This window comes from Mesoplodon densirostris, chromosome 9, assembly GCF_025265405.1.
Source record: "Mesoplodon densirostris isolate mMesDen1 chromosome 9, mMesDen1 primary haplotype, whole genome shotgun sequence".
NCBI classification, from domain to species: domain Eukaryota; kingdom Metazoa; phylum Chordata; class Mammalia; order Artiodactyla; family Ziphiidae; genus Mesoplodon; species Mesoplodon densirostris.
The window spans coordinates 86706333-86732460 of record NC_082669.1 but is presented as its reverse complement, the minus strand read 5'-3'; the positions used below and the strand labels follow the sequence as shown (position 1 = coordinate 86732460).

At 40.6% G+C, this 26128-nt stretch overlaps 1 protein-coding gene across 1 annotated transcript in view; it reads left to right on the top strand.

Moving 5' to 3' along the window:
- Positions 1–24435: 24435 nt before the first annotated feature.
- WASL (WASP like actin nucleation promoting factor) overlaps positions 24436–26128 on the top strand; it is a 64342-nt gene continuing 62649 nt past the window's right edge. Inside the window, exon 1 of the mRNA XM_060107592.1 lies at positions 24436–24930. Within this exon, the coding sequence (XP_059963575.1) occupies positions 24814–24930 (117 nt within the window). The 5' untranslated portion in view covers positions 24436–24813. The remainder of the gene's footprint in view (positions 24931–26128) is intronic.

The following is a 26128-nucleotide window of genomic DNA, read 5'->3' as shown; positions in this document are numbered from 1 at the left end:
TCAAAATGGATTAAAGACCTAAATGTAAGACTAGATACTATAAAACTCCTAGAGGAAAACATAGGCAGAACACTCTGACATAAATCGAAGCAATATTTTTGGGGATCCCTCTCCTAAAGTAAAGGAAATAAAAGCAAAAATAAACAAATGAGACCTAATTAAACTTAAAAGCTTTTGAACAGCAAAGGAAACCATGGACTAAACAAAAAGACAACCTACTAAATGGGAGAAAATATTTGCAAATGATATGACCAATAAGGGATTAACATCCAACATATATAAACAGCTCATACATCTCAACATGAACATAAACAGCCCAATTAAAAATGGGTAGAAGAACTGAATAGACATTTTTCCAAAGAGGAAATGCAGACGGCCAACATTTACATGCAAAGATGCTCAACATCACTAATCATCAGGGAAATACAAATCAAAACCACAATGAGATATCACCTCACACCTGGCAGAATGACTGTCATCAAAAAGAACACAAATAACAAATGTTGGTGAGAATATGGAGAAAAGGGAACCCTCTTACACAGTTGATGGGAATGTAAATTGGTATAGCCACTGCGGAAAACAGTTCAGAGGTTTCTCAAAAACTAAAAATAGAACTACCATATGAGCCAGCAATTTCATTCCTGGTTATGTATCTAAAAAAAAGCAAACACACTTATTCAAAAAGATTCATGTACCCCAATGTTCACAGCAGCCAAGATATGGAAGCAACCTTAATGTTTATTAACAGATGAATGGATAAAGAAACTGTGCTGTGTATATATGTATACACACACACACACACACATATATGTATATATATATATACACACACAGTAGAATACTACTCAGCCATAAAAAAGAATGAAATTTTGCCATTTGGAGCAACAAGGTTGGACTTGAAGGACATTACACTAAGTGAAGTAAGTCAGAGAAAGACAAATACTGTGTGATATCATTTATATGTGGAATCTAAGAAATACAACTAATGAATATAACAAAAAGAATCAGACTCACAGATATAGAGAACAAACTAGTGGTTACCAGCTGGGAGAGGGAAAAGGAGAGGGACAATATAGGGGTAGGAGAGTAAGAGGTACAAACTATTATGTATAAAATAAGTTACAAGGATATATTGTACAACATAGGGAATTAGCCAATATTGTATAATATCTATAAATGGAATATAGCTTTTAAAACCTGTGAATCGGGCCTCCCTGGTGGCGCAAGTGGTTGAGAGTCTGCCTGCCGATGCAGGGGATACGGGTTCGTGCCCCGGTCTGGGAGGATCCCATATGCCGCGGAGCGGCTGGGCCCGTGAGCCATGGCCGCTGAGCCTGCGCGTCCGGAGCCTGTGCTCCGCAACGGGAGAGGCCACAACAGTGAGAGGCCCGCATACCGCAAAAAAAAAAAAAAAAAAAAAAAAAAAAAAAAAAAAAAAAAAAAAACCTGTGAATCACTATAGTGTACATCCATAACTTATATAATATTGCACAGCAACTATACTTCAGTAAAAAATATAAAATAAAAAAACAAAATTAAAAAAATAGCACAATGGTAGTTATGGCTTAGACTGTACCTAAATGACCCTTCGGTAAATGTAATCCAAGTTTCCCCTGGTGTCATCATCCTAGGGATACAAAAGTTGTTTTTATTGATAGCAATTACTCAAATTTGGTGAGCTTGTTCTTTACACTTCACAGGACAATCGTCTGTTGCAATATTCCCCTTCACCAGCATATTTTTTCAGTGTCCAAGGATGTCTTGCCTGTGTTCACAGCCAATCCCCATACCTACTTCAGTTAAGAAGCCACTTGAAGGGATGCATCATCATTGTCAAAAGCTGTGTCTCCCAGTGCATCCCAATTCTGCAGTTGAAGGATCAGAAGTGGCACCACATTCCAGTCACAATTTATTGTGCCAGTGCAGCAATGTCTTGTTCCAAAATGTAGAAAATGTCCCTCTCCCAAATCTTATCTTCTGTCATAAAAACAGCTCGTTCAGCTTCCACCCAAATCACTTCTTCCCCAGTCTCTCATTTAATAGGAGATCGGGAAAGAGACATGGTGCCCTCCATAGCATTTGTTTCTAGAGCCCAGGCTCCCATGCACTAAACTTCCTCAGACTTCCCATAACTCCAAACCAAAGTCCTCCTGACAAGCAACCCATGAAAAGCAGGCTCTTCTGAGGCTTGTCCAAGCAGTTTTCAAGAGATGCTTAGTCAAGACTAAATCCTGGCAGTGGACCCAGTCCACTTTGAAGTTGAGATCCCTGTCACATAAGGATTTACATGCAAGTTAAGGTAATTCAAATGCAGAGACCTATAGAAATATACCTTACTTTATGTAGTATTTTCCTGAAACTTTTTTTAAAATAAATTTATTTATTTTATTTATTTATTTTTGGCTGTGTCGGGTCTTCGTTGCTGTGCGCGGGCTTTCTCTAGTTGTGGCGAGCAGGGGCTACTCTTTGTTGCGGTGCGCGGGCTCTCATTGCAGTGGCTTCTCTTGTTGCGGAGCACGGGCTCTAGGCACACGGGCTTCAGTAGTTGTGGCACATGGGCTCAGTAGTTGTGGCTCGCGGGCTCTAGAGCGCAGGCTCAGTAGTCGTGGCGCATGGGCTTAGTTGTTCTGAGGCATGTGGGATCTTCCCGGACCAGGGCTGGAACCCATATCCCCTGCATTGGCAGGTGGATTCTTAACCACTGAGCCAACAGGGAAGCCCTGAAACTTTTATATAAATTGAAAATTTGTAAATTAATTCCTATTTAAAATGGAATATAGAATAGTAAGTATTTGATGTTCCCTGGGAATAGCCTCTTCTGATCCAATTCCTCTAATTTCCCAGATGAATAAAGTGGCCCAACCAGTTTAAGCATGCCCTTGAGATAAATGTAGTCTCCCCTATTTTTCCAAATTGCTGCAGGTCTTCCACCTCTGGTTCAGTGGGCTTTCCATTACACCAGTTGTCTAGGAAAGTTTGCTACTTTAAGGATTCATATGGAGAATGATGACAAAAAGGTGTTTGGGGGGGCACTCTTTTTGTGTGTCATTTAATGGGGGGGAAAAAAAGAAAAGGGAATCCAGAGATTGAAATGAAGAAACCTAAATCTAAGTCCCTGTCGAAAATTAGCTGCACTCAGCATTTTATACATGACACAAAGCAAAGAGACTCTATTCCTGCATGTATTTTTTTGTCTTATTCCAGACATGGTTTAGAACTAACAACAAAGTCATTAGTTATTTTCTATTTATAATCCTAGTATTGAGTATAGAACATAGACTCTAATGGCATTTTTTAAGACTTAGAAGGTTTTTTTTAAATATTTGAGATACTTGATGAGTTGTTCTCTTGTTCAATTATTCATTCATTCAACAAGAACTTATTTAACACTTATAATGTAACAAGTACTAAGCTAGTTTCCAGGTATAAAGAGTGGACAAGACAATTCCCTTGTCTCATAAAGACAAGAAGAGACATAAAAACAAGAAGACAAAGATATAAAGGATAGAAGGACAAGAAGAGTTTCAGGGAGGAAGTACCAAGAGATGAGGCAGGTGAGATATACTTGAGTCAGATCAGGAAAAGCCTTGAAGAATGTTAATGATATTGACTTCACTGTAGGAGAATGGAAGGTTTCCAAGGGGTTATGAGTAGCTGGTTTGCATTTCAGGAAGATCCTATGACTGCAGAGTTGAAAAAGAATCAGAGGAAGAGAGATTCATCAGTCGTAGGTATCCCAATGACAAAAGTTAGACACTTGATCTAGGATTGTGGTAACAGAGACAGGGAGGAGCAGCAAAGGACAGATTTAGCAGGAAGAAGAGGCGGAATTGACAGGATTTGCTCACTAACTAAAGGGCAGGGCAGGGGAGCATACCTCACTGGTGAGCAAAGCATAGAGGCAAGAATCTGGTTTGTGAGGTAATGTCCATTCACCCTTGATTCTCCACTGCCTAGCCACCTGCCATGCAGGACATAGTGTGAAGCAAATATTTTATGAACTGATGGGTGAATATGGATTCACTGATTGACTGACTACATAAATTTATTAATTAAAAAAGCACAGAACCTGAGGGGAGAGATTAAAACAAATGAACTTTGCTAAAGAAGAAGAAAGCTCAATTTGAACAACTCGAAATTCCCATCTAGGTTGAGATTTCTGTGATATCTTGTGAGATCTGAATCACAAGCTTAAGGGATTTAACTAAAGCAAATAGTAAAGATTCGACTCAAACAATGCATTGGTTGATGTAAAGAGAACACACACACACATACATACACCAAGGTAAAACTGAGAAAGCTAATACCATGTGAGAAATGCATGCTAAGTAAAAACATTTTATGTGATGAGCATATAAATACACTGTAGTTATCCTTTTCCAAACTAGTATAAAGTTGAGCTAGTACAATTTAATATAAAATTTAAAAACCAATAATGTAATCTCAGGTAGTGATACTTTATACTTATCTTATTTTCCATAGAAAAGAGGGAAAGAAATTAAAAAGAATAACAGAGCAAACTTTACATTATTCCTTTGTATATTATTCATGATTATAATTATTAAATAACTGAAATAGTAAATGTCTAATTTTTTAAAAGTGTAAAACTAGGGACTTCCCTGGTGGTGCAGTAGTTAAGAATCCGCCTGCCAATGCAGGGGTTCGATCCCTGGTCTGGGAAGATGCCATATGTCGTGGAGCAACTAAGCCTGTGTGCCACAACTACTGAGCCTGTGCTCTAGAGCCCGCGAGCCACAACTACTGAGTCCACGTGCCACAACTACTGAAGCCTGTGCGCCTAAAGCCCGTGCTCTGCAACAAGAGAAGCCACTGCAATGAGAAGCCCACGCACCACAATGAAGAGTAGCCCCCGCTCGCCGCAACTAGAGAAAGCCCACATATAGCAACGAAGACCCAATGCAGCCAAAAATAAACAAATAATAAAATAAATAAATTTATTTTTAAAAATGTAAAACTAGGCTCAAGCCTGATAAAGTACAGCTTGTGCAATTCTTTCCCATACAAGTGCACAAACAGGAACTCATACAAGAAGAACATGGACCACTGTATTAACAGCAAAAACTTCTGAATTGACTGCCAAATCTAAAGAAGCAAATAATAAGTCTGAGCAAGAACCAGGAAAAAGATTAAAGACTTCCAGTAGCTTCCACAGACAAGAATAGACTTAAACCATTATAAAAATATTCTACTGAGGCAATACAGGTACCAGTGACATAGAAAAAAGAAAATCAAATCAAGACAACCAATGAATCTTAGGAGACATCATGTTGTGTCATCAATAGCTGGTACTATGAATCTTTTTTCAGAGGTGTTGTATAGCCTGCCATCAAATCCAGTTTTTTAACTGGAACGTCGGCTATCAGCTTCCATTGCTCATCAGTTGGCAGATAGCCCTCTGGGTTCTTTGATCTGCTCACCCCATGGCACTTCCACTTTTTTTTTTTTTTTTGCGGTACGCGGGGCTCTCACTGTTGTGGCCTCTCCCGTTGTGGAGCACAGGCTCCGGACGCGCAGGCTCAGCAGCCATGGCTCACGGGCCCAGCCACTCTGCGGCATGTGGGATCTTCCCACACTGGGGCACGAACCCGTGTCCCCTGCATCGGCAGGCAGACTCTCAACCACTGCGCCACCAGGGAAGCCCCACTTCCACTTTTGACTTGAGGCAGAAAGTGCCCAAGAAGCTTTCATCAGGCAAAACTCAGTTTTAAGCCAATTTTCTATAATTCTGTTCCAAAGATAACTCACTTACCATTGGTTTCCCTTACTATTCCGTAAGTCACAATTTCTATACCACATTGTTCAACTAATGGGACCTCTGTGCTGTCCAGAATTCTCAGTTTCAATTCCAGTTTTTTGCCTAGTTGCTCATTCCCACCATTTAGATTAGGGGCCATTTATTTTTTTAAACTTCAGTCTTTGGGTTTGAAATTTTGTACTAGAAACATCATTTTAATGGTTGGAAATGCTATTATTTGTGCACCACCCTCACAGATGACAATTGCATCTAGATGTCAGAGTATCACATGTCTGATGATGCTCTTTCCACCCACTGTAAGCTTTGGTGCCCACTTTACTTGAATTGTGACCGGATATTGCAGTTATCCATGGATTCTATCCACTAACCACTCAGCTTCCAGTCTTAGTGACCTCTCTCCAAAACCAAGTAATGGAATCATGTACAAACTACCCATAACAAAAATGCCAGAATATTATAACAACCAAAATGTTCTAAACTGCAACCAATATACTAGCAGGAAGGTGAAATGCTATAGCATAGCTCAACTATAAGAATATATATGGAGGAAAATTATAGAATTACCAACATATGCAAATGATGACCTGAAGAGAAGAACAACAATTGATATGGATTGAAATCAAATACAATTTCAAACATAAGTAATGGCTATAGAATTATGTGTGAGAGCAGCAACTGACAGATTCCCCTGATGTACAGTAAAGTTGTTTTCTCTCCTTTGTCATGCAAAATAACTATGAATCCATGAGGTAGAGATACAGAAGCACAAGCAATAAATTCAATAAATCTTATCAGTTACCATACAACTAAGGATAGTCTTTATGTAGATGTAATAAGGAAGGAAATGCTGGTCATGGAGTAGTTATAATACCATCAATAGCATTTTACCATTAATCACAAACCTGGATCAACAATGAGGCTCATTTCTAACTATAAATGTCATTACATTTGTACATCTATATCTACATATATTGCAGTGGTTCTCAACTGGGGCAACTTTTCCTCCCGGGGGATTTGGCAATGTCTGGGAACATTTTTGGCTGTTACAATGGAGGATGCTACTGGCATCTAGTGGGTAGAGGCCAGAGATGTTGTTAAACATCTTAAGGCTGCACAGATGCTGCATTAAGCAGCATTTATTATATAAACACGGCTGCACTTATTTAAACAGCTGTCCTTGGGGGAGGGGGAGGGAAAACTGGGAGATTGGGATTGGCATATACACACGACTATATATAAAGTAGATCAGGGGTCCCCAAGCCCCGGTCCGCGGCCTGTTAGGAACCGGGCCACAGCAGAAGGTGAGCGGCAGGTGAGTGAGCGAAGCTTCACGTGAAGCTCCCCATCGCTCACATTACCACCTGAACCCCCCAACGCTTCCGTGAAAACACTGTCTTCCACGAAAGTGGTCCCTGGTGCCAAAAACGTTGGGGACCACTAAAATACATAACAATAAGGACCTACTGTACAGAACAGGGAACTCTACTCAATACTCTGTAATGACCTATATGGGAAAAGAATCTAAAAACGAGTGGATACATGTATATGTATAACTGACTCACTTTGCTGTGCAGCAGAAGCTAAACAACATTGTAAATCAACTATACTCCAATAAAAATTTTTAAAAATAAAAAAACACAACAAAAACAACAAAAAAGTAAACAGTTGTCCTTGATTCTGATATTTCAACCTAACTTTTAGTTTAAAAACCCTCCAAAGCGAAGAATTAGCCAGCCCAAAATATCAATAGTGCCGAGGCCCAGCAACCCTAATATATAGTTGCTGAAATCCCACTCTTGAAGGTTTCAGCCTCATGACCAAATTACCTCCCAAAGGCACCACCTCCTGATACCATCATGTTGGGGGGTTAGGATTTCAACATATGAATTTGGGGGAGAGGAGACATAAACACTGAGTCCATTACAGCTGGTAACCATACCCTCTTTTACTTTAGAAACTATCTACCCTAGTATTCTTATATCTGGTGTGGGTGGAACTGACCCATCTTCCCCAGGTGCATGATGCAAATTTATTAGTCAGACACTGCAAAACTCCGTGCTACAGTGATTAGTTAAGTAACATGATGCTTGTCAGAGTAATGAGAATCAGACCTAAGACTTTTGCTCTAGTTGTGCGAAAAGAGGAATTTGCTTGTGTGTTTTCCCCTGGAATTATTGCTGAACTGGTAGGTGGTAAGTCCTGGAGCTGCAGGAAGCCAGTACATTGAGAGTCTGACCAAGAATCATGGCCACATAGAACAAAGCTGAAAGGTAGAGAATGAAGGGCTGAGACCTACTGACATCAATGAATGACAGATCCAGCTAAGCCTTAAGAGGTCTATCTTGAACTTGTCAGTTAACAGACCCAGTTCTCTCTCTCCCTCTCCTTTCTCCTTCTTCTTTTCTTTACATATGTTAGTTGCACTTAGATTCTGACACCTGCAGTCAAGAGTCCCTTTTATCAAAGATATTTTGAGGCAACAAAAGGCATACACAATAAAATTATTTAAGAGAAAATCAGAACCAGGTATAGGACGGCAAAATAAGCTAATCCTAAGTTAACACAGTTCAATGTTTGCCAGCGCATGATATGTGTACTACTGATAGTATGTGAGATGATTTTAAGCATTATACAAATCATTTGACAGTTTAATAATACTTTGATGTGGATTAAAAATATAGCTAGCAGGGCTTCCCTGGTGGCGCAGTGGTTGAGAGTCCACCTGCCGATGCAGGGGAAACGGGTTCGTGCCCCGGTCTGGGAAGATCCCACATGCCGCGGAGTGGCTGGGCCCGTGAGCCATGGCTGCTGGGCCTGTGCGTCCGGAGCCTGTGCTCCGCAACGGGAGAGGCCACAACAGTGAGAGGCCCACATACCGCAAAAAAAAAAAAAAAAAAAAAAAAAAAAAAAAAAAAATAGCTAGCATATCAAACCCAAGTTTTCTTTTAAAATACATTTGTTAAAGTAAAAAACTGCTTTGATTAAAATTAGAATATAAGTTCTTCTGGAGGTATGAGGATATGGCAAACGTCATGAAGGTATCATGCAAATGTCTGAAATTTTGAAAGCATTGACATAGTTGATATGATAGCATCAAATTTTGCTCTGAGTATTTGAGCAGCCTGAGGTGGGGCAGGTGGGGTTGGGAGGGAGTGTGTGGAAAGAAATACATTATTTTACAACTATCATCGGAAAAGAGAAATTGTACCAATGCTTCTGGAGAGCTTATTCTCTGTAACTAAATTCCGAAAGAAACTTCTCACTTAGCACTCTTCTAGAAAGACTATTAACTTATATTACTTAAGAAAAATATCCTGAACAATAGTTTTATCAATATAAAAGTGAATTCATAATACTTTTTCTTACAACAATCTTCTATTAAAATCAAGAGTTTTTACACTATAACTTAGTGCACTTGATTCTATAAGAGGCTTAAGTTAATGCAGTACAACCATGCGGCCTCCCAGGGATTGAACTTAATGCAAAAATAAAAGTTAGGTTACCTAGGGGTTTCGATGGAGAGCATTTCCATTGAAAACTTTTCAAAATCCCACGTTTCTCACTGGGTTTTGAGAGTAGCTGAATAGCAAAAAACTATGGTTTATGCTGTCTCAGGTGGTTTTGAAGGACTGGTGTTCTACATTTCTACTTGAGGACAGACTCTGACGTTTTCAAAATCAAGAAAACAAAAGGCAACTATTATTGATGACCAAAAGAAAAGGCTTTTTGTAATTCAAAGAGTTCTGTAGCAACTACAATTAGGAACCTTGTCATAATAGGTAAGATATCAACATAATGTCCCTCAGAAGAGAAAATAAGCTATTCAACATCCAAATTTAGTAGGCCTCTTCAATTAGGAACTATAGGAATAGAAGTTGGAGAGTGGGAAACCTAACAATTTATTTGTTGAAGAAAGAATAAGTATTATAATGGAACAACAGCAACACGCACATGAAAGAAACATCAGGAATTGGCCTTGGAAAGCTTATCTTCAGAAGGAAATTAAAACAGCTTTAGGAAGAGTAAAGTGATAAAAAATGAAACCTGACCTAACAGAAGAGAGTGATAGAACATATCAACAGAATAAAGCTCCTTGGGACAATGTTTTGCTATACTAAGGAAGCAAGAAGAATGTATTGCTTTCTATTTTTAGGTATGAAAATAGTTTTAATCATAGCCTTAGTTTAAATAAATATGAAGACTAGGATAAAGACCTGAACTGTTTTTGTAGTGAATTAGTTGAAGAAATGATGACTCTAGAAAGAGGGACTACAAAAGCAGTTATTCCTTTAAGTCTTCGTTTCTGGTAATTTAAACATGTAAGTTATTTTTTCTTTTACTTGCATAAATATTTGCAGGAAAAACTACTTCATTAGCATATACTACTTCTCAGAAATTTATGGAAACGAAGAAGGGAATTAAAGGCAAAATATTAGAATAAGAGACCATAAGTCCCTTTCTTACCATATTTCCCATAGAATTAACAGATACCCAATAGTCTATTAACAGCAGTGATTTCTCCACCTAATGATTACATTTTAAACCCCTGACTTGCAAAAATCCCTAACATACTGTATCCCCAACAATTGTATACTGTCAATTTCTCTCTTTACTTATACTGACATGGTCCCTCTTTCCTACTCCTGCCCAACTTGCTTAGAAAACAAGAAGATTGTTCTATACAGGCAATACCAGTGTGACAATTCATTTTCTTTATTTATCACTTGTAGCTTTGTTAATTCAAAAGAAATACAAGGCAAGAGCTTCCAGAAGAATGTTCAGTTTTCCATTAGAAACTGACAAGTTTTTTGATTAACATATACTTTGAATGGTGAATAAAATGTCCACAATGATTAGCTTCTAAGTCTTTAATGTTGCATTTTTGCAGTAGAAATATATTTAGACTGGTTATTTAAATATAATATACAATTCCTGGGTAATCCAGTACTACTGTTGAATGTATTTCTAGTATTCAGAGTCATTGTCACCTCAAAAATAAATTCTTGTTTTCTTTGCTTATGAGAGTGTTATGTATCAAGAGTGTCAAAGAAAAGCAAGTAAGATTAGAGAGGAAGCTGGTACCTGGCAAAAGATCTCCCAGCGAAAATTGGAGAATTTTGAAGGCTTACCTGGCTGCAGAGGGTAGCTTCAGCATTTATATCCTGATGGGTGAGAACGGAAGTCTCGGCCGTGATTCAAAAATTTTGCATTGGGAGAGCCAGGATTATTTAGAAGAAAAGGATATTGAGAACTACAAGGATCTGAAGCAGTTTCTTAGAACTCTGAACAGTCCTCCTTTAGTTTTTCCCTCCCTTCCTTTCTTTCCTCCCTTCCCTTTCATGTTTCTCTAATTCTTAGTCAACAAATATTTATTGAGAATCTGTGCTAGGCACATGATCATGTAACTGAAAAATACACATATATGGGGTCGTATGCACATAAAAATACAGGATCCATCACCTTAGAGTCAAATGAGGAAACAAATAAATACACATCAATTTAATTCATTTTAAGCTGTAGCGGAATTGCATGCAAGTTTCGATGTGGGAACCAAGGAGACAAGGGCACCTTACCTGGGAAATTCAGAAAAGTCTTCACAAAAGTGGTAGATACTTGACCTGGTTGTTGAAGGAGGGCTTGCCACACAGACAACCTTAGGGAAACAGGAGACAGGACACTCCAAACAGAGGGAATAAGGTGTGAGAAATGTGGCCTGTTGAAGCAACTCTAAGCACTGACGGAGTGTGAAGTGTGAGGGGTTGGGCGCAGGGGGACGAGTTACCAGAGCATGAGGCTGAATAAGGTGGGAGGGATAGATATTGAAGGGCCTTATATATCTGAGTGAGGAGCTTAAATCGTACCCTGTTAAGTAATGAGGAATCCCTGAAGAATTTTTTAGGGAGGCTAACATGATTGGCTTCTCACTTGCTTGCTGGCAAAAATGTACAGGATGAACTGGGGGCACAGCAGTGAGACTTAAAACAGGGAGACCAAGAAGGCAGTCAAGGATGGTCTGATTTGGGGCACTGGCAGAAGAGATGAAAAAGAGGTGACGATAGAGGGTGAATAGGAGGTAAAATTGACAGGCTATAGCGACTGGAGATAAGAGGACAGGGACAGTGTGAGGGATAGGAGGACAGGATGGTTTTGAGGTTTCTGACTGGAAAAGAGTACACAGCTGTGTTATTCACTAAGACAAGAAAACACCTGAAGAAGAGAGATTTGCAACAAAGATCAATGAGTTCGAATTTGTGCACCATGCCTTTAAGGAGCTTATCAGTCGGAGCTATAGATCTAGATTAAATCCAGTGGTGCTTGGAGACCCTGAGGAAGATAAGATTGGGATTTATATGAACCTGCATGAAAACAGGAAATTGTGAAAGGATGACACATTCTCCTTATGTGTGTCAGAACACTATAATGTGCATGCACATAGACACCATCATCATGTAGGAGCTGAGTCATCACATACCAAGTCAGTTGTGATGCTTATTAGAACTTCCCTCTTTCATCAATTCAGAGTCCTAGTCTAATTGAATATAACGTAAACATACAAGAATTTCAGTATGAAGAGTATCCAGGTAAAAAAGAAGTACCAGTATTCTACTGTCTTTATCTTCCTACAAATCTTAAAGGAGGAAAATGGAAATGTGAGAAAGAAAATATGAAACTTAATTTTTAAACAACTTGTTCAAATTAGTTTAAAATGTTATCTTGGTCAAGGATCTTTTAGGTGCAGGTAATAGAAATGAGACAGGAGAGAAGGGGGCAGGGCACAACCATTAAAAGAATGACACAGCCACTGAGGATAAGACATAAACTGGTTGGAACCAACTAAGCCCAAGATGGTGGAAGATTAGACTTTCAGTAGACCTTGAGCCTCATTATACACTCATTGTAATACACTAGCATGCTAAATGACACACCCACAGGTGTTATGACAGTTCTGAGGCCAACCATCAAAGGCCAAAATGTGGACAGTAGCCCAGTTCGTGGAAATCCCCACCCACACCCCCAAAAGAGTTGGAATTATCTTCCTACTCCTTAGCCTATGAAATTACGCAGCCCATAAAAACTAACCACTCCTTCAGCCTGGGGGCTCTCTCACCTCCTGGGATGGTCCACACTCTTATCTATGGAGTGTGTATCTCCCAGGGCTGTCTCACTTTCTGAGACGGACCCCATTATGCCTATGGAATGAGTATCTAAGTAAACCTGCTTTCACTTTATTCTGGCTCGTTCTTGAATTCTTTCCTGCACGAAGCCAAGGACTCTCATTTGGCGGCCTGTCCCAGGGACTCAGCTGAGACCCGGGATATGACCATCCTCTCGTGCCCCATTTTCTTGCAACATCTTTTGAGGAAGGTGGTCTTCTCCCCCTCCCCACTTTTCCTTTGATTATAAAAATATAGCCCACTTAGTTCTTGGGGCAGAGCCCTCTTGCCTGCCCGCTTGAATCCTTCACAAGCGTCCTATTCTAATAAATCGACTTCTTACCTATCACTTTGCCTCTCACTGAATTCCTTCTGTGCCGAGACATAAAGAACCTGAGCTTCATTAAGTCCTGAGATGAGTTGTGGTTTTCAGCTGGAAGATTGTGGGTTCAAGTTCCATCTGAGGTGCAACTGAGTTCTAGTCCCACCTGAGGTGCACTTGCAGAGAGCTCTGGAATAAACCAAAAAAGAGGAACTTACATAGGACAATGGAGAATCCAGGAACAAGAACTGATACTGGGCCTCAACTAGGAAATGGAAAGCTAGCAGGGATGGAGACTTCTCTTCCTTTTATCTCCCTCTCTAGAGATCACATGATCTCACATCTTTGCTTCTTTAAGTCTGCTTCATTCCAATTTCTCTCTGTAAATTGCTTTGTTCTTCTTTCATGAACACAGCAGAAAATAGCCACCCCACATTCCTTGAATTTATATGTCCTTAGTTCATGCAATTAGCATATTTTAACATCTACAATACATGATCCCCAGATCTCAGGAAACAAATTTGTTGGCCCAGAGATTATTTAGCCCTGGTCCAACCTTTAAGGCCAGAAGGGTCTTAAACCTTAGACGTGACCTTCTAAGGGCAAGGTCACAAAATATAAATGTGGCTACCGCTACTCAGGATCATGAACATCAGCTTTTGAAAAAGAATAGGTATCTATTACAGGAAAATATAGAAGAGTAAAGATGACATATGGATTCCAGTGATCAGTAAGTGATTTGAAAGCTAGCAATGAGCAGAAACTGAATGGGAAAAGTTCAGCCTAAAGGAAATGATTTGAAAACATATATATATATATATATATATATATATATATATATATATATATATATATATATGCTGCTACGCACAAAGGAGATACAGGGACTGGGAACTTAGACGGCCAAATACAACCTTCTAAGGTTATTTTAGCAAATAATGGTACTTGTCCTTGAGAAATTGCTATCGAACCAATTTCTCACCCTGTCTCTGCTCGGTTCTGTATTGTAGCGGGGGGTCACCCTTACAAGATACAATTCCCAGCTTCCAAATCAGCTGATTTCCAGCTGGGTTCACTCAGTGAGAGTGCTGACCAAGCAGAGAAAAACAATTATTGGACTTTGATGAAAAGATAACTTATATCCAAGTACTATTTTACTTTAAACATTTGTCAGTATTGCTTTCCTTGCCCTGCTTAGGACTAGTTACTGAGGCCCTTCATTTGCAGCTTATGCTTTAGAGTTGTCACTAGTCTATTCAATGCTTTTGTAGGAATTAGCAAAAGATGTCTCCTCCGGGTGCCAGGGCACACGACTTGGCTAACAGAGTGTGAGCCAGATTTCAGCTCGTACAGATATAGAAATTATCATTTGGCATCCTGTGAGTGCAATAGAAAATCATGGATTTAGAAACCTTCCACTTAAAGGAACTACACTGTTGACAGTTTCTCTTGACCAGCCCGTGCACCCAGCTCCCAGCTGCTGGGAGTGCTGCCTGCTAACAGCTCACAGTTGCTCCCTTCTCCAGAGATTTGGCATTGCTTCTGGCTAATGGGAGTCAGCGCCCAAATCCCAAAGCTCCCTCTTCCCAAAGCCAATGGCTGAGTGTATAATAAGTGACACACAAAAGGCTGATCCTCTTGCCTCAACGTGACATTTCTGTGAAGTGAAATTTCATTTATGATCCAGTGCTTCATTGTCTTGGATCAGGCTAAGGCTAGAATTCATCTGACATGTCAATTGTGCAGTGATTTCCTCTTCCCTATGCAACTTCCTTCATTCCCTTGTGTTTCCTGAAGAACGTTCCTTCAATAAAGCATGTGTGCCTGAACCCGTCTCAGGTTTGGTTTCTAGGGAACCTGCTCTAATACAAGCACTAATGATGATTTTTAAAAAAAAAATCTCTAGAGGACAAATAGATTCTGGAGAAACACAGAAATAATTTAAGCAATAAGATGGGTACTCTAGGGGCTTCCCTGGTGGCGCAGTGGTTGAGAGTCCGCCTGCCGATGCAGGGGACACGGGTTCGTGCCCCAGTCCGGGGAGATCCCACATGCTGCGGAGCGGCTGGGCCCGTGAGCCATGGCCACTGAGCCTGTGCGTCCGGAGCCTGTGCTCCGCAACGGGAGAGGCCACAGCAGTGAGAGGCCCGCGTACCGCAAAAAAAAAAAAAAAAAAAAAAAAGATGGGTACTCTAATACTAAGATTTAGGGATTCGATCCTTAAATAATATGCAAAATTGTAATTATTGATGAGATGGCAAAATATTTTGTTTGGTATTGGAAACTTAAGAACTGAGAAAACAGAAGGGAAATAAGTTTTAAAACTTGTTCTAGGGCCTCCCTGGTGGCGCAAGTGGTTAAGAGTCCGCCTGCCGATGCAGGGGATACGGGTTCGTGCCCCGGTCTGGGAGGATCCCATATGCCGCGGAGCGGCTGGGCCCGTGAGCCATGGCCGCTGAGCCTGCGCATCCGGAGCCTGTGCTCCTCAACGGGAGAGGCCACAACAGTGAGAGGCCCACATACCGCCAAAAGAAAAAAAAAAAAAAAAAAAAACTTGTTCTACACTCTATAGGGTGTTCAGGTTACAAGTTTATGGCTGAGTAAAAAAAAGGATTCTTGAAAATCTTTTTTTTTTGTGGGAGATCCTTTAACTTTAGTTCTATTTAGTAGCATAGCTACCATTCAGTGAGCAACCATTAACTGCCAGGTTTTGTAGCAGGTGCTGTTATATACATTATTTTAATTTTATTCCCTACAACCACGAGATAGGTATTATCTCTATTTTACAGATGAGAAAACTGAGCTACAGTGAAGTAAGCTGACCGCTGTAGAGCTGGTCTTCACCCTAGGTCTGTCTGACTACAAGGACTGCATTATTTTCATTATATTATGCTGCCTCTCAGTGAAATTTTTAGACACACTTAATCGACAGCTGTTGCTAAATAACAAACCATATACATCAACATATTCTCTTATACTTTTCTGCCTTTTCCATTTTTAGACATGGGTGAACGAGGAGTTTGAACTAATAATTGCTAAGGTCCCTTGATTCCCAAACAAGGAATAAGGAACTTATTCTAACATGACCACTGACTTTGGCTAAATTATTTGAGTGTTCAATGTTTTTCCTCAACTACTTAAAAAAAAAAAAGCAACCCAATAATATTAGCTTCCAGCCATGGGGAATTGAGAGGCATGACTGATTTAACAATGATCAAGTATTACGCAATCTAGTTTTGAATATAAATGATACATATTAGAGTGATAATTCCATGAAACCACAGTCACAATCACCCATTCCTTTCTACTGAGGTAATTAAAAGTAGGATATTTATGCTCATGGGATTGTAATTCTTATCACCCCCTCTTAGAGGTAGGCTTATAATAAGGCTTACATATTCATTTTTATACCACCAAAAGGTTGTTTGTAATAATAAAAAAATATTGTTTATATTCTCTTCTGCACTGCCTTTTTACCCATTACTTTTTAAAAAGCTGGATGTCTTTTCCCATGGGATTGATTATATAATTTTAAGCTGAAAAGAACCTTAGCAGTCAGTAATTCATTCCTTTCATTTCACAAAGCAGTAAATGGAAGCATACAGAAACTGAGTAACTTTACTAAGATTACATGGCTAGTTAATATCAGAACTCAGATTAGAACTGCTAATCCCTGTTTGCCCTAGCAGCTGTTTTGCCAGATGTGAACAATGAAGACATTGTCCCTACATCATCTATACTATCTAGGCCTCAAACTGACATGAATATATCCCAGGGGGTTTTATAGTTCCCTCCCAAAAAAGCAATGGGATTCAGATACAGCCTGACATACACTACTGAGTGTCAAATGTTGGGGGAGGAAAGGGAAGGTGCTTGTTGGTGGAGGTAACTTGAATCCCCTGGACGCCCTCATGGAGGCCCGGCCATCGTAATCACCCAGAAGGCTCTTTTAAACATGAACTGATGAGGCCTACCCCCAACATTTCTGATTCAGTTTTTGATTCAACGTGGTGCCTGAGATTTTGCATTGCTGACGAGTTCCCAAGTGATGCTACTGGTCGGGGGAACCACATTTTCAGAACTACTGGTCTATCCCCGCAAGATCCTAGGGATGGCCAGTCTACTATATCTTGTTCTGGTTCTTGTTCTTACTCCAGTATTTGTTTCCAGAGTTGCTTTCCCAAACCAAGTCAACCTTGATTTACTGTTCTGGCAATTGCACCAAGCTAAAAACTATTATTCCCAGAAACCCATAAAACATACCCTGTATTTCTCCTCTCAGACTGGGACCCTGGATATCTACGCCTGCTCAGGAAAAAAAAAAAAAAAAATCACTTCATGCTCTGGACTTGGATTAGTTTGCTGGTCATCCAAGGTGGAGGCCACTCCTGTCTACTGCTGTTAGCCACGACCCCTCTCCCTGCTCCCCTTAGGTTGTGTGCTGATTTCTGCAGATGGCATTTTCTCTCCCAGGGCTCGCAGAATATCACATGCTTAGTACTCTGTGGCAGAGTTTAGACAAGACTCTTAAGTTTCTTGACCTGATTTCAGACCATGTATAGCTATCTTTATACCTCATGAAAAACATTCACATATTGTGCCTTGGATCAGATGTGATCACTTGATTTATAAGTATACATTTAATATTGTATAGGTTCAACATTAAGAAGATATCAAGATGAATAAGACATGCTCCCAGCTCTCAGACAGCCTTAAGACTAACAATGGAGACAGACATTTAAAAAGTAATGATAATTTCCAAATGGAAAATCTGTATATCACTGGCTCTGACAATATATTATATTAAAATGATATCATAGTTTTCTTTAATGGATTAGCTAGGTAGCTATTCATAGATAAATGACATCAAAATGTATTATCTTATGGTACCAATCCATTCAACCATTACAAGCTTTCCAAGGGCAAATAGCCTAATTAATGTGGAGGGAAAAAAAAATTGTTAGTTCATATAAAAGACAAAAAAATGGAATAAAAAGGACTGCTTACTTCAAAGAGACAAAGTTTTATAATTCTTTCAGGTATGTATGTTATATGCATGTAATGCAGTACACAAAATGTTATCGTATCACTTTCATAAAATTGGAAAGCAAGTACTATTTATGTTTAATATTTTATATTCTTGCTTTGTCTAAAAAGACCTCCTCTCCAGTCATCCAGTGTCCTAAAGTTCCTACTGTCTCTTGCTAACTTCTCCCCAACTAAATTAACTAGTTGCTGAGTACCTATAAAAACTCCTCCAACGTTCAGGGAGTTTCTGACCTTATGAATCTGCAGATCCCTAAAGTTGAACCTGAAATCTCAGGCTCTCTTCCAGCTAGGGCACAGCTTTGTGACTTTTCTCTAAACAGACAACTCATGGGCAACTGTGACTTCAAAGCACATAAAGAAGCAGGTGGCACAAGGAATTCATTCTGGCAAAGGTGGCAGCAGAAATATACAGCTTTTAGAAACCCGGAAGAGTTCTAGTTTCTAGTTCTCAACTTTAGCATTGGATTTATGGTGTCTCTCCAGAGATGACAACAGATCACAGTTCACTGCAGCAGTTCCAGAGTGAAACTTGGGTGTAGTTCCTAGTTGCATAGAGAATGAATCAGGAGGCCTAACATATGACCAACAGGTATTTCAGAAAGAGAAGAAAAAAACTTCAAAAAGAGAAGAAAAAGAGAGGAGAAAATGATGAGAAAGTGACACAAGAAAACTTTCCAGTACTAAAGGACATGAGTTTTTAGATAGAACGGGCATTTGAAATACCCATTTAATACAATAAATGTTAAAAGATCCCACTGTTGGTATATCATCAAGTTTCAGAATTCCATGAGCAAACAGAAGATCCTAAAAACTTCTAGAGACAATATCCACACACAAAGGACCAGCATCAGAATAACATCATATTTGAACAGCAATGTTAAAATTAGAAATCAATGGAATAACACATTCAAATTCTGAAGGACAGTGATTTTCAATCTGAAATTCTAGACCCTGTTAAACTATCAGCCACTTGTGAGATTAGAATAAGACATCTGATGTGCAAGTTCTCAAAAATTTTACTTTTTACATATATTTGTCTAGGGAAGTCACTAATGAATACATGCTATCCAAACAAGGGAAAAACCAAGATAGTTAACATAGGATCCAAGAATCAGAGAGCCCAACACAAAAGAGGTGAAAGGAAATCCCAGACAACAGCCATGCAGTCAAGAGAGCAACAGTCTAGATTAAGTGCAGGGCCCTGGGAGACAGGTCTCTGATTAAAACAAACAAACAAAAACAACATAAGTACATCTAATAGATTCCCGATACATTTGATTATGTGGAAAAGAGTATGGGGAGGGATTTTACAGTTGTTAAAGAATACAGAAGAAATTTAACAATTAAACAAAGGAAAATTTGAAGAAATCGAGGGGAAAATAAACCCAACAAAGTAAAAGCCCTACAGGAATGTAAATATTGTAATGTAAATACCAAAAGAAACAGTTCAGAGTGGAAGATGACTCTGGGGGGTAGTAAATGGGGGTAGAGAAGGAAGCATGGAGCTTCTGGGTTATGCTGTTGTTATAAGCTTTGTAGTATCATTTTATTTTTTAAATCATGTGAATATATCATTTTTAATAAAGCTAAAAATTGATTTTTAAAAAGTTATATGTATTTTGCAATATGTACAAATATTGAATTATGTTGTACAACTGAAACTAATATTATATGTTAATTATATCTCAATTAAAAAAAAAAGAAAATACATAAGCCTAGATTTCAACTCTGAAATGGAAAATGAACTACTAATAAACCTGAAGAAAAGAGTAATAAAAATGAACACAAAAATTACTGAAATAGAAATAACAAACTTGATCAAAATTACAACAAAAAAGTTATATGGTAGAAGAGTCTATATCCTTCATCTCAATACTTTCAGTGAAGTAATCCATGGAGACTCATGTCATCATCAAAACACCGTAAGTATCCAAACTGCCTACTCATCCATAAGGTAGATTGACCTTGAGCACACTAAAATAAAGAAGCCAACGTTTGCCCTCTCTCATCTGGAAAAATCCAACTGAGAACCACTGAGTAGTCATTAAAGTTAAAGAGCAGTGGAAAAGAAAAAAAAAAAACAGTAAGCAGCATCCTGGGAACTATAACATACATATTTCAAATACTTTCTTGAATAAAGGTATGTATTAGGTATGTGGAGACCAGTGGTACTGGCCATATAGTGGTAGTAAGTATCACTGGTAATTCACTAGCACAATTAAGAATTCAGTTTTCCACTAAGACCAATAAAAAATCAGAATGGGTTGTAAATAAGCTGTCTATTTCTAAAAAAGTAAGCCCCAGAGAGGCTTGTACTTAAAATGAATTTAAAAGGGAGAGGGAGTGGAATATCGTTTGCTAGCCTACTTTTCAAGATTTTAGTTGATGAAAAATAAAACATTTAACTTGGGAGGACAAGGACAAATTCTCTTAAACATTTCTATATGCAACATTCATATAAACGTGCAGAGGTATTTTACAAGGCGAATATTCTAAACCCATGGCACTTGGAGGTTGCGTGTGGGAAGCGACATTCACCACTCCTGCAGCAGCCAGGTTTGCTGTTGTTCTGTCTCTACAACTCAGCTCCGCCGTGGGAAAGCAGCAGGTCAGGAGTGGTAATTATGACTACAATGGCTGTTGAATGTCACAGATCCCCGTGTGCAGCTACCTCTACATTCCCCTACAAGGAAGGGTGTCACTCCATTTTTAAATGATTAACATTAGCAAGGGGAACAGGGTGTTTCAGAGGACTTGTAACAGTACATAAACAATGATATTTGTAAAGGAGAAAAGTGGATTAACAGAGCAGCAGGACAGGAGAAATTGGCAAAGTATAACAATAACGGCAGGGAATGCATCTGAAAAAAATGCCTTCGTTTCCATAAATAAGCTACCCTAATGTTTTCTGTTAAAATGAGGACTTTACCTTAAAGGATTATAGCAAAGAAAGAAGAAAATAAAAGACCTAAAATAGATTCTAAGTAAGTCAAGGAAAGTCAAATAGGAAAAATTAAACATGAATTGCCTTATTCTGAGTGATATCCATAGACATTTTAAGACAGCTTATGCATTTTATACCTACAGGAAGATAGAATCCCTACAGTCTTCTTCACCTAGCTTACAAACTTCAAGATACTTAGTTGAAGGGAAATAGAATCCCTCTTATTTCCTGGATCAAATCCAGTCTCTCAAACTGGGTAAAAAGAATTTGAGATAAGAAAATAACTTGCCAAAGAAAACAGAGAGAAAGATGTCTTGTGTTCTGCCAGATAAAGGATATGCTCTCAAGAATCAAAGGACGAAGGGGACTTGCTAAAACTTTTCAAACAAATACAGCTGGTACTGCTTGGTCTCAGGATGATCGTGGAAAAATAGAATCCTTGTATGCATGGTAAGGCAGGAAAATCCAAATATCGCTTGTTCACATGTTCATGAGAGTAAGGAAGTCCTATTGCCAATGCAATGTCCACGCTTACATCTCCCACATTTTAAGAACAAAAAGTTGGAAAAAGCCTAAAGCAAAAACGACAATGAAGGGGTAGAAAATAAGAACTTAAGTTGCAATTTTGTGGACAAAACCGTATTTAAAATTTTGAGGAAAAGTTAAAGACATGTTTTGGGCTTGAGACAAAAGCCTATGGTCATTATAATTTCCCATCCTCATTTCTAAAGAAAAAAGAACAAGGGCAAAAGAGACAGAAAATTGCATTTAGAAATAGATAAGTTGTTGAAAATTTCCTGAAAGAAAAAAAGTCAATTAAAACATAAATAGTCAAGACTAACAACAGGTTGTGAAAGGATTGGAACCCAATAGTTGTCAGCACGGGACAGATTCTTCAACTCATAGCTACTGTCCATTCAACTATCCTCCTATAGCTTCTTTTTTCACAGTCCTTTTCCACATCTCTCTCTCGTCCATCTTCAAAATAGTTTGGTAGTCTGCAACGTTTAAAAGCTGGCATTCTGGCATAAAAATTGCTATCTTTCAGTTTTTATTAGAAATTAATATGATTCTGTCTCTAGATTGATAGTTTCAAAAAGTTTTGTAATTTCAGCATACTGGGACACATAAACCTATGTGACATAACGTATAGCCTAACTAGAAATTCTGCTAACAAAGAAATTATGCCCCCAATTCACCGCTATCTATCTGAAGAACTATATAGAGTCCCAAATACGAAGGACAATTTTCAAAGTAGCATGCTTAGATAAGACCAAGGTAAAAGTACACATTTCAGCTCAACGCTTGTTCCCTTAGCTAAGGGAAGGCAGAGCAGACCACAGGCAAGGATGGTCAATGACAGGACAAATAGTATTTGAGTAACTACTCTGTATTAGGTATTTTACACGTTATCTTGGTAAATTTTTTAACTTTGAAGTATGTTTAACTATCTGTTTATGCTACACCTTTATTAAACAGAAATTATTTTCACTTTATGGATGAGGAAACAAACTCAGAACAGCAACTTGGCCAAAGTCCATAAGGTTAGAATGACAGAATAAGAACTCCAACTTAGGCCTATCTGAAGCCTATACTTCTGTTACTATCCTGGTTCATAGGTTTGAAAATATTATGGATCTAATCTCTACTTCTCAAGAATTGGTAATGCTTTCCACTATCACTGTGGCTTTGATATATAGGAACCTCACTTTTGATACAAGAGACAAACTGATTCAGCTTCTAAGTTTATTCTGTTAGCTCTGAAATTCAGGGGCAACTCCTGGTTTATATTTTTACTACTGTCTTTCTAAATCTAATTATTTTACAAAAAGTCTGCCTGCTTTTTAAAAATCACTTTTTTCCCTAACATTATTAATCAAGGTTAACCTTGAAATGTCCATATTTTAAGTGAGGACTCCTAGGACTATATCATCTCATTTTCCTTTTAGATTTATTACTACTTAACTAATTTCATTAAAGGAGCTTTCATTTAAATTTTTTATATTTTTAAAGTGTATTGATAATGGTTTAGCAATCTGTTTAGTACATCCAAGATTTGTACTGGGAGCTTTCAGAAATATTAAAATCAAAGGACAGATGTCCTAAGTTTAATATAGGTAACTCTTTTGTTTTAACCGAATAGCAAGCAAACATGATGGTAAAGTTTATGCAACAAATGCTAATTTGTTTAAAGTGGAGATGCTTATTTATAATTCACAACAGTGGGTATTACTTATTATTTACATATTCCAAAACTTGGTTTTAATATAGCTGTCTAGTATTTAATTTACTGAACAAAGGGGGTTATTCTAGGTGGCTTTCAGTATTCTGAGGCATACAAAAAAAAAAAAAAAAACTCCTGAGATCTATTAGTTCTAAGGATTAAATCACAATATGTATTTCCCTGGGTGACACCCCAAAATGGGCACATTCATTTTGGATAAAAAGAAAACAAAGTCTTTGGGGTTTGAGAGAAAGAAAAAGTCGAGAGGGGGGAAAAAGAAATATTTTTCAATTCACAAAACGGGGGGGGGGGATGTGTGGAGGACCCTTCGAGAAAAGAGGCTGAACTGAAATGTTACAAATACATTTGTCCTACGAGACACACCAGCAGGCGGTAGAAATCTTTTCTAAGTGCATCTGCTTTCTTGGAACATCCATCAGCAAGATTTCTGTTTCAGAATTCTGGGAGAGACCTGGTCCTCCACTCCCACTCCCACTGCTGAAGTCCGGACAAACTTTGAGAAACCGTAGGCACCTGCGGCTCTGACGGAACCAGCGAGGAGCACGGGAGAGCGCGTCCCTTCTCCCATTTTCCGTCTGCAGATTCCAGACCTTTCTGACAAGCGGTGTGAATGTCCGGCTGTCGCGCCCCAGAAATGCGACCTCGTCCGCGGAGGATGACCTGGGTCTGCACTGAGGCTCCGCAAAGGTGTGCGTCCGCAGAAGAGAGACGGGCAGCTCGGCCACGGAGACCAAACACCTCCTCCCTCCAGGGCTCTACCGGCGGAAAACACCCGAAAAAGGACCCCACACCCGGGAGCCCGCGCCTGACCCGCAGCCCCGCATCCGGCCGCCCCTCGGCCGGAAGGGGGCGTGGTCTCGATCCGGCGCGGCGTAGCCAGCCTCGGCGTGTGGGGGCGTCCTCCCGGGGCCGCAGATGCGCGTTTCCGGCGCGCTCCCCCGCGTCTTGCGTCCTGTGGTCTCGCCCGTCCCCGCTGCCATGTTGGATTGTGCGGCCGCCGCCGGTGCCGCCGCTGCCGCCGCCGCCGCCGCTGCCGCGGAAGGAGGGTTGGAGGAGGAGTTGGGAGTTTAGCGCAGTCGCCGGAGTGCGAAGACAACGAGCCTCCGGCCAGATCCTGGCCCGGCCGGAGCTGAGAGCTTCCTTTTCTCAGCGCGGCCCGCCGTCGACTCCTCCTTCCCGTGGCCTCCTCCCCGCGCCGGCGGAGCTGCGAGATGCTGCGCCTCTGATTACCCTCCTCCCGCCCCTGTCACCGAGAAAGGGGACGAGCGCTCGCCCACTCGCTGGAGGAGACGGCCCTGGCCTCCCTACCCCGCCGGCGAAACCATGAGCTCCGGCCAGCAACAGCCGCCGCCGCCGCGGAGGGTCACCAACGTGGGGTCCCTGCTGCTCACCCCGCAGGAGAACGAGTCCCTCTTCACCTTCCTGGGCAAGAAATGTGTGGTCAGTGGCCGAGACCCGCGTCGCCGCCCCCGACCTTACCTCACGGGCCCGGGCTGGAGGGCCGGGAAGTGGGAGTGGGGAAGGAGGCGGGAGCGGCGCGGGGGGGCGGTGGTACTGCCGGCCAGGCCTCCTGTCGGCCCCGGCCCCGCGTCGGCCCTCCGGCCCGGCTTCCTGGGTGCGGGCCGGCGCGGCCGGACGCCGCTTCCCGGACCTGCCCGGGGAGCACGCAGGGAAGTGTCACCTCCGCAGGCCTGCCCTGGAGCCCTGCTCGGTCGGACCCGGGTCCGTGCCTTTGCTGCTGACTCAGACTTTACTGTCAGGCCTCACGGGGATTTTCTTCTTGCCCGAGCTGCTTGATCTTAGTAACTGGGCCCCTGGACTAGCCCTCGCTTCTCCTCCTACAGCCGATCTGGGGGCGCCTTTCTTCACAATGCCAGAGGTTTCAGGAGTGGGTCGGTCGGGGATCGAGGCCCAAATATGAATGAATCGGACCATAAGGTGGTTTTTTAACCTCCTTTGAGGATCTCAGGAGGGAATGAAGTCGAGTGCGTCTGTTCAGAACGAGGGCAGGAAATGCTACTGCTCCCCATTGCAGAAAAACGAGGTTTATTTCTCCAGCGGTCTCGCCCGGGCCTGGTTTTTCTCTCCTCTCCACTGTTTTTGGGGTTTTTTTTGTTTTGGGTTTTTTGTTTTGTTTTGTTTTGTTTTCTTTCTTTCTTTCCATTGGTGGGAGATGTTGCTCTCCCACACCAAGCGCAGAGGAACCGCAGTCTCCAGCAGTTCTTGGCCTTTGGGGGTCTGAGAATGGTTCTTAGGTTGGTGCAGTGCGGCCTGGTCCAAGCCCCGATGGCCGGTTGGGAGCGAGCAGCTCTGCTGTGGGAAGGGGAATGTGTGTTGTTGACGGAAGCGTTCATTACACGGGTTGCTGGCACTTCTGCGGGTGGGGAGGTTCTGCTCTGCGGGGTAGGCCTCGTTAGGCTGCATCTTACTACGCTGGCTGGGTTGAACTGTGGTTGAGTTTGTTGGAACGCTGTTTGGGTCCCTTTCTCCCCCCTTTACTGCTTAACACCTGCGGAGTATATGCCACTGGAACCCGGGAAGCACCGAGGGAAATGCCAACAGGGCTGTACCTTTTACAGCTTTTCTTAGTAGTGCTAAGTGTGTCAAACCAGACTCCACCTGCCTGTTTGAGAAGTTA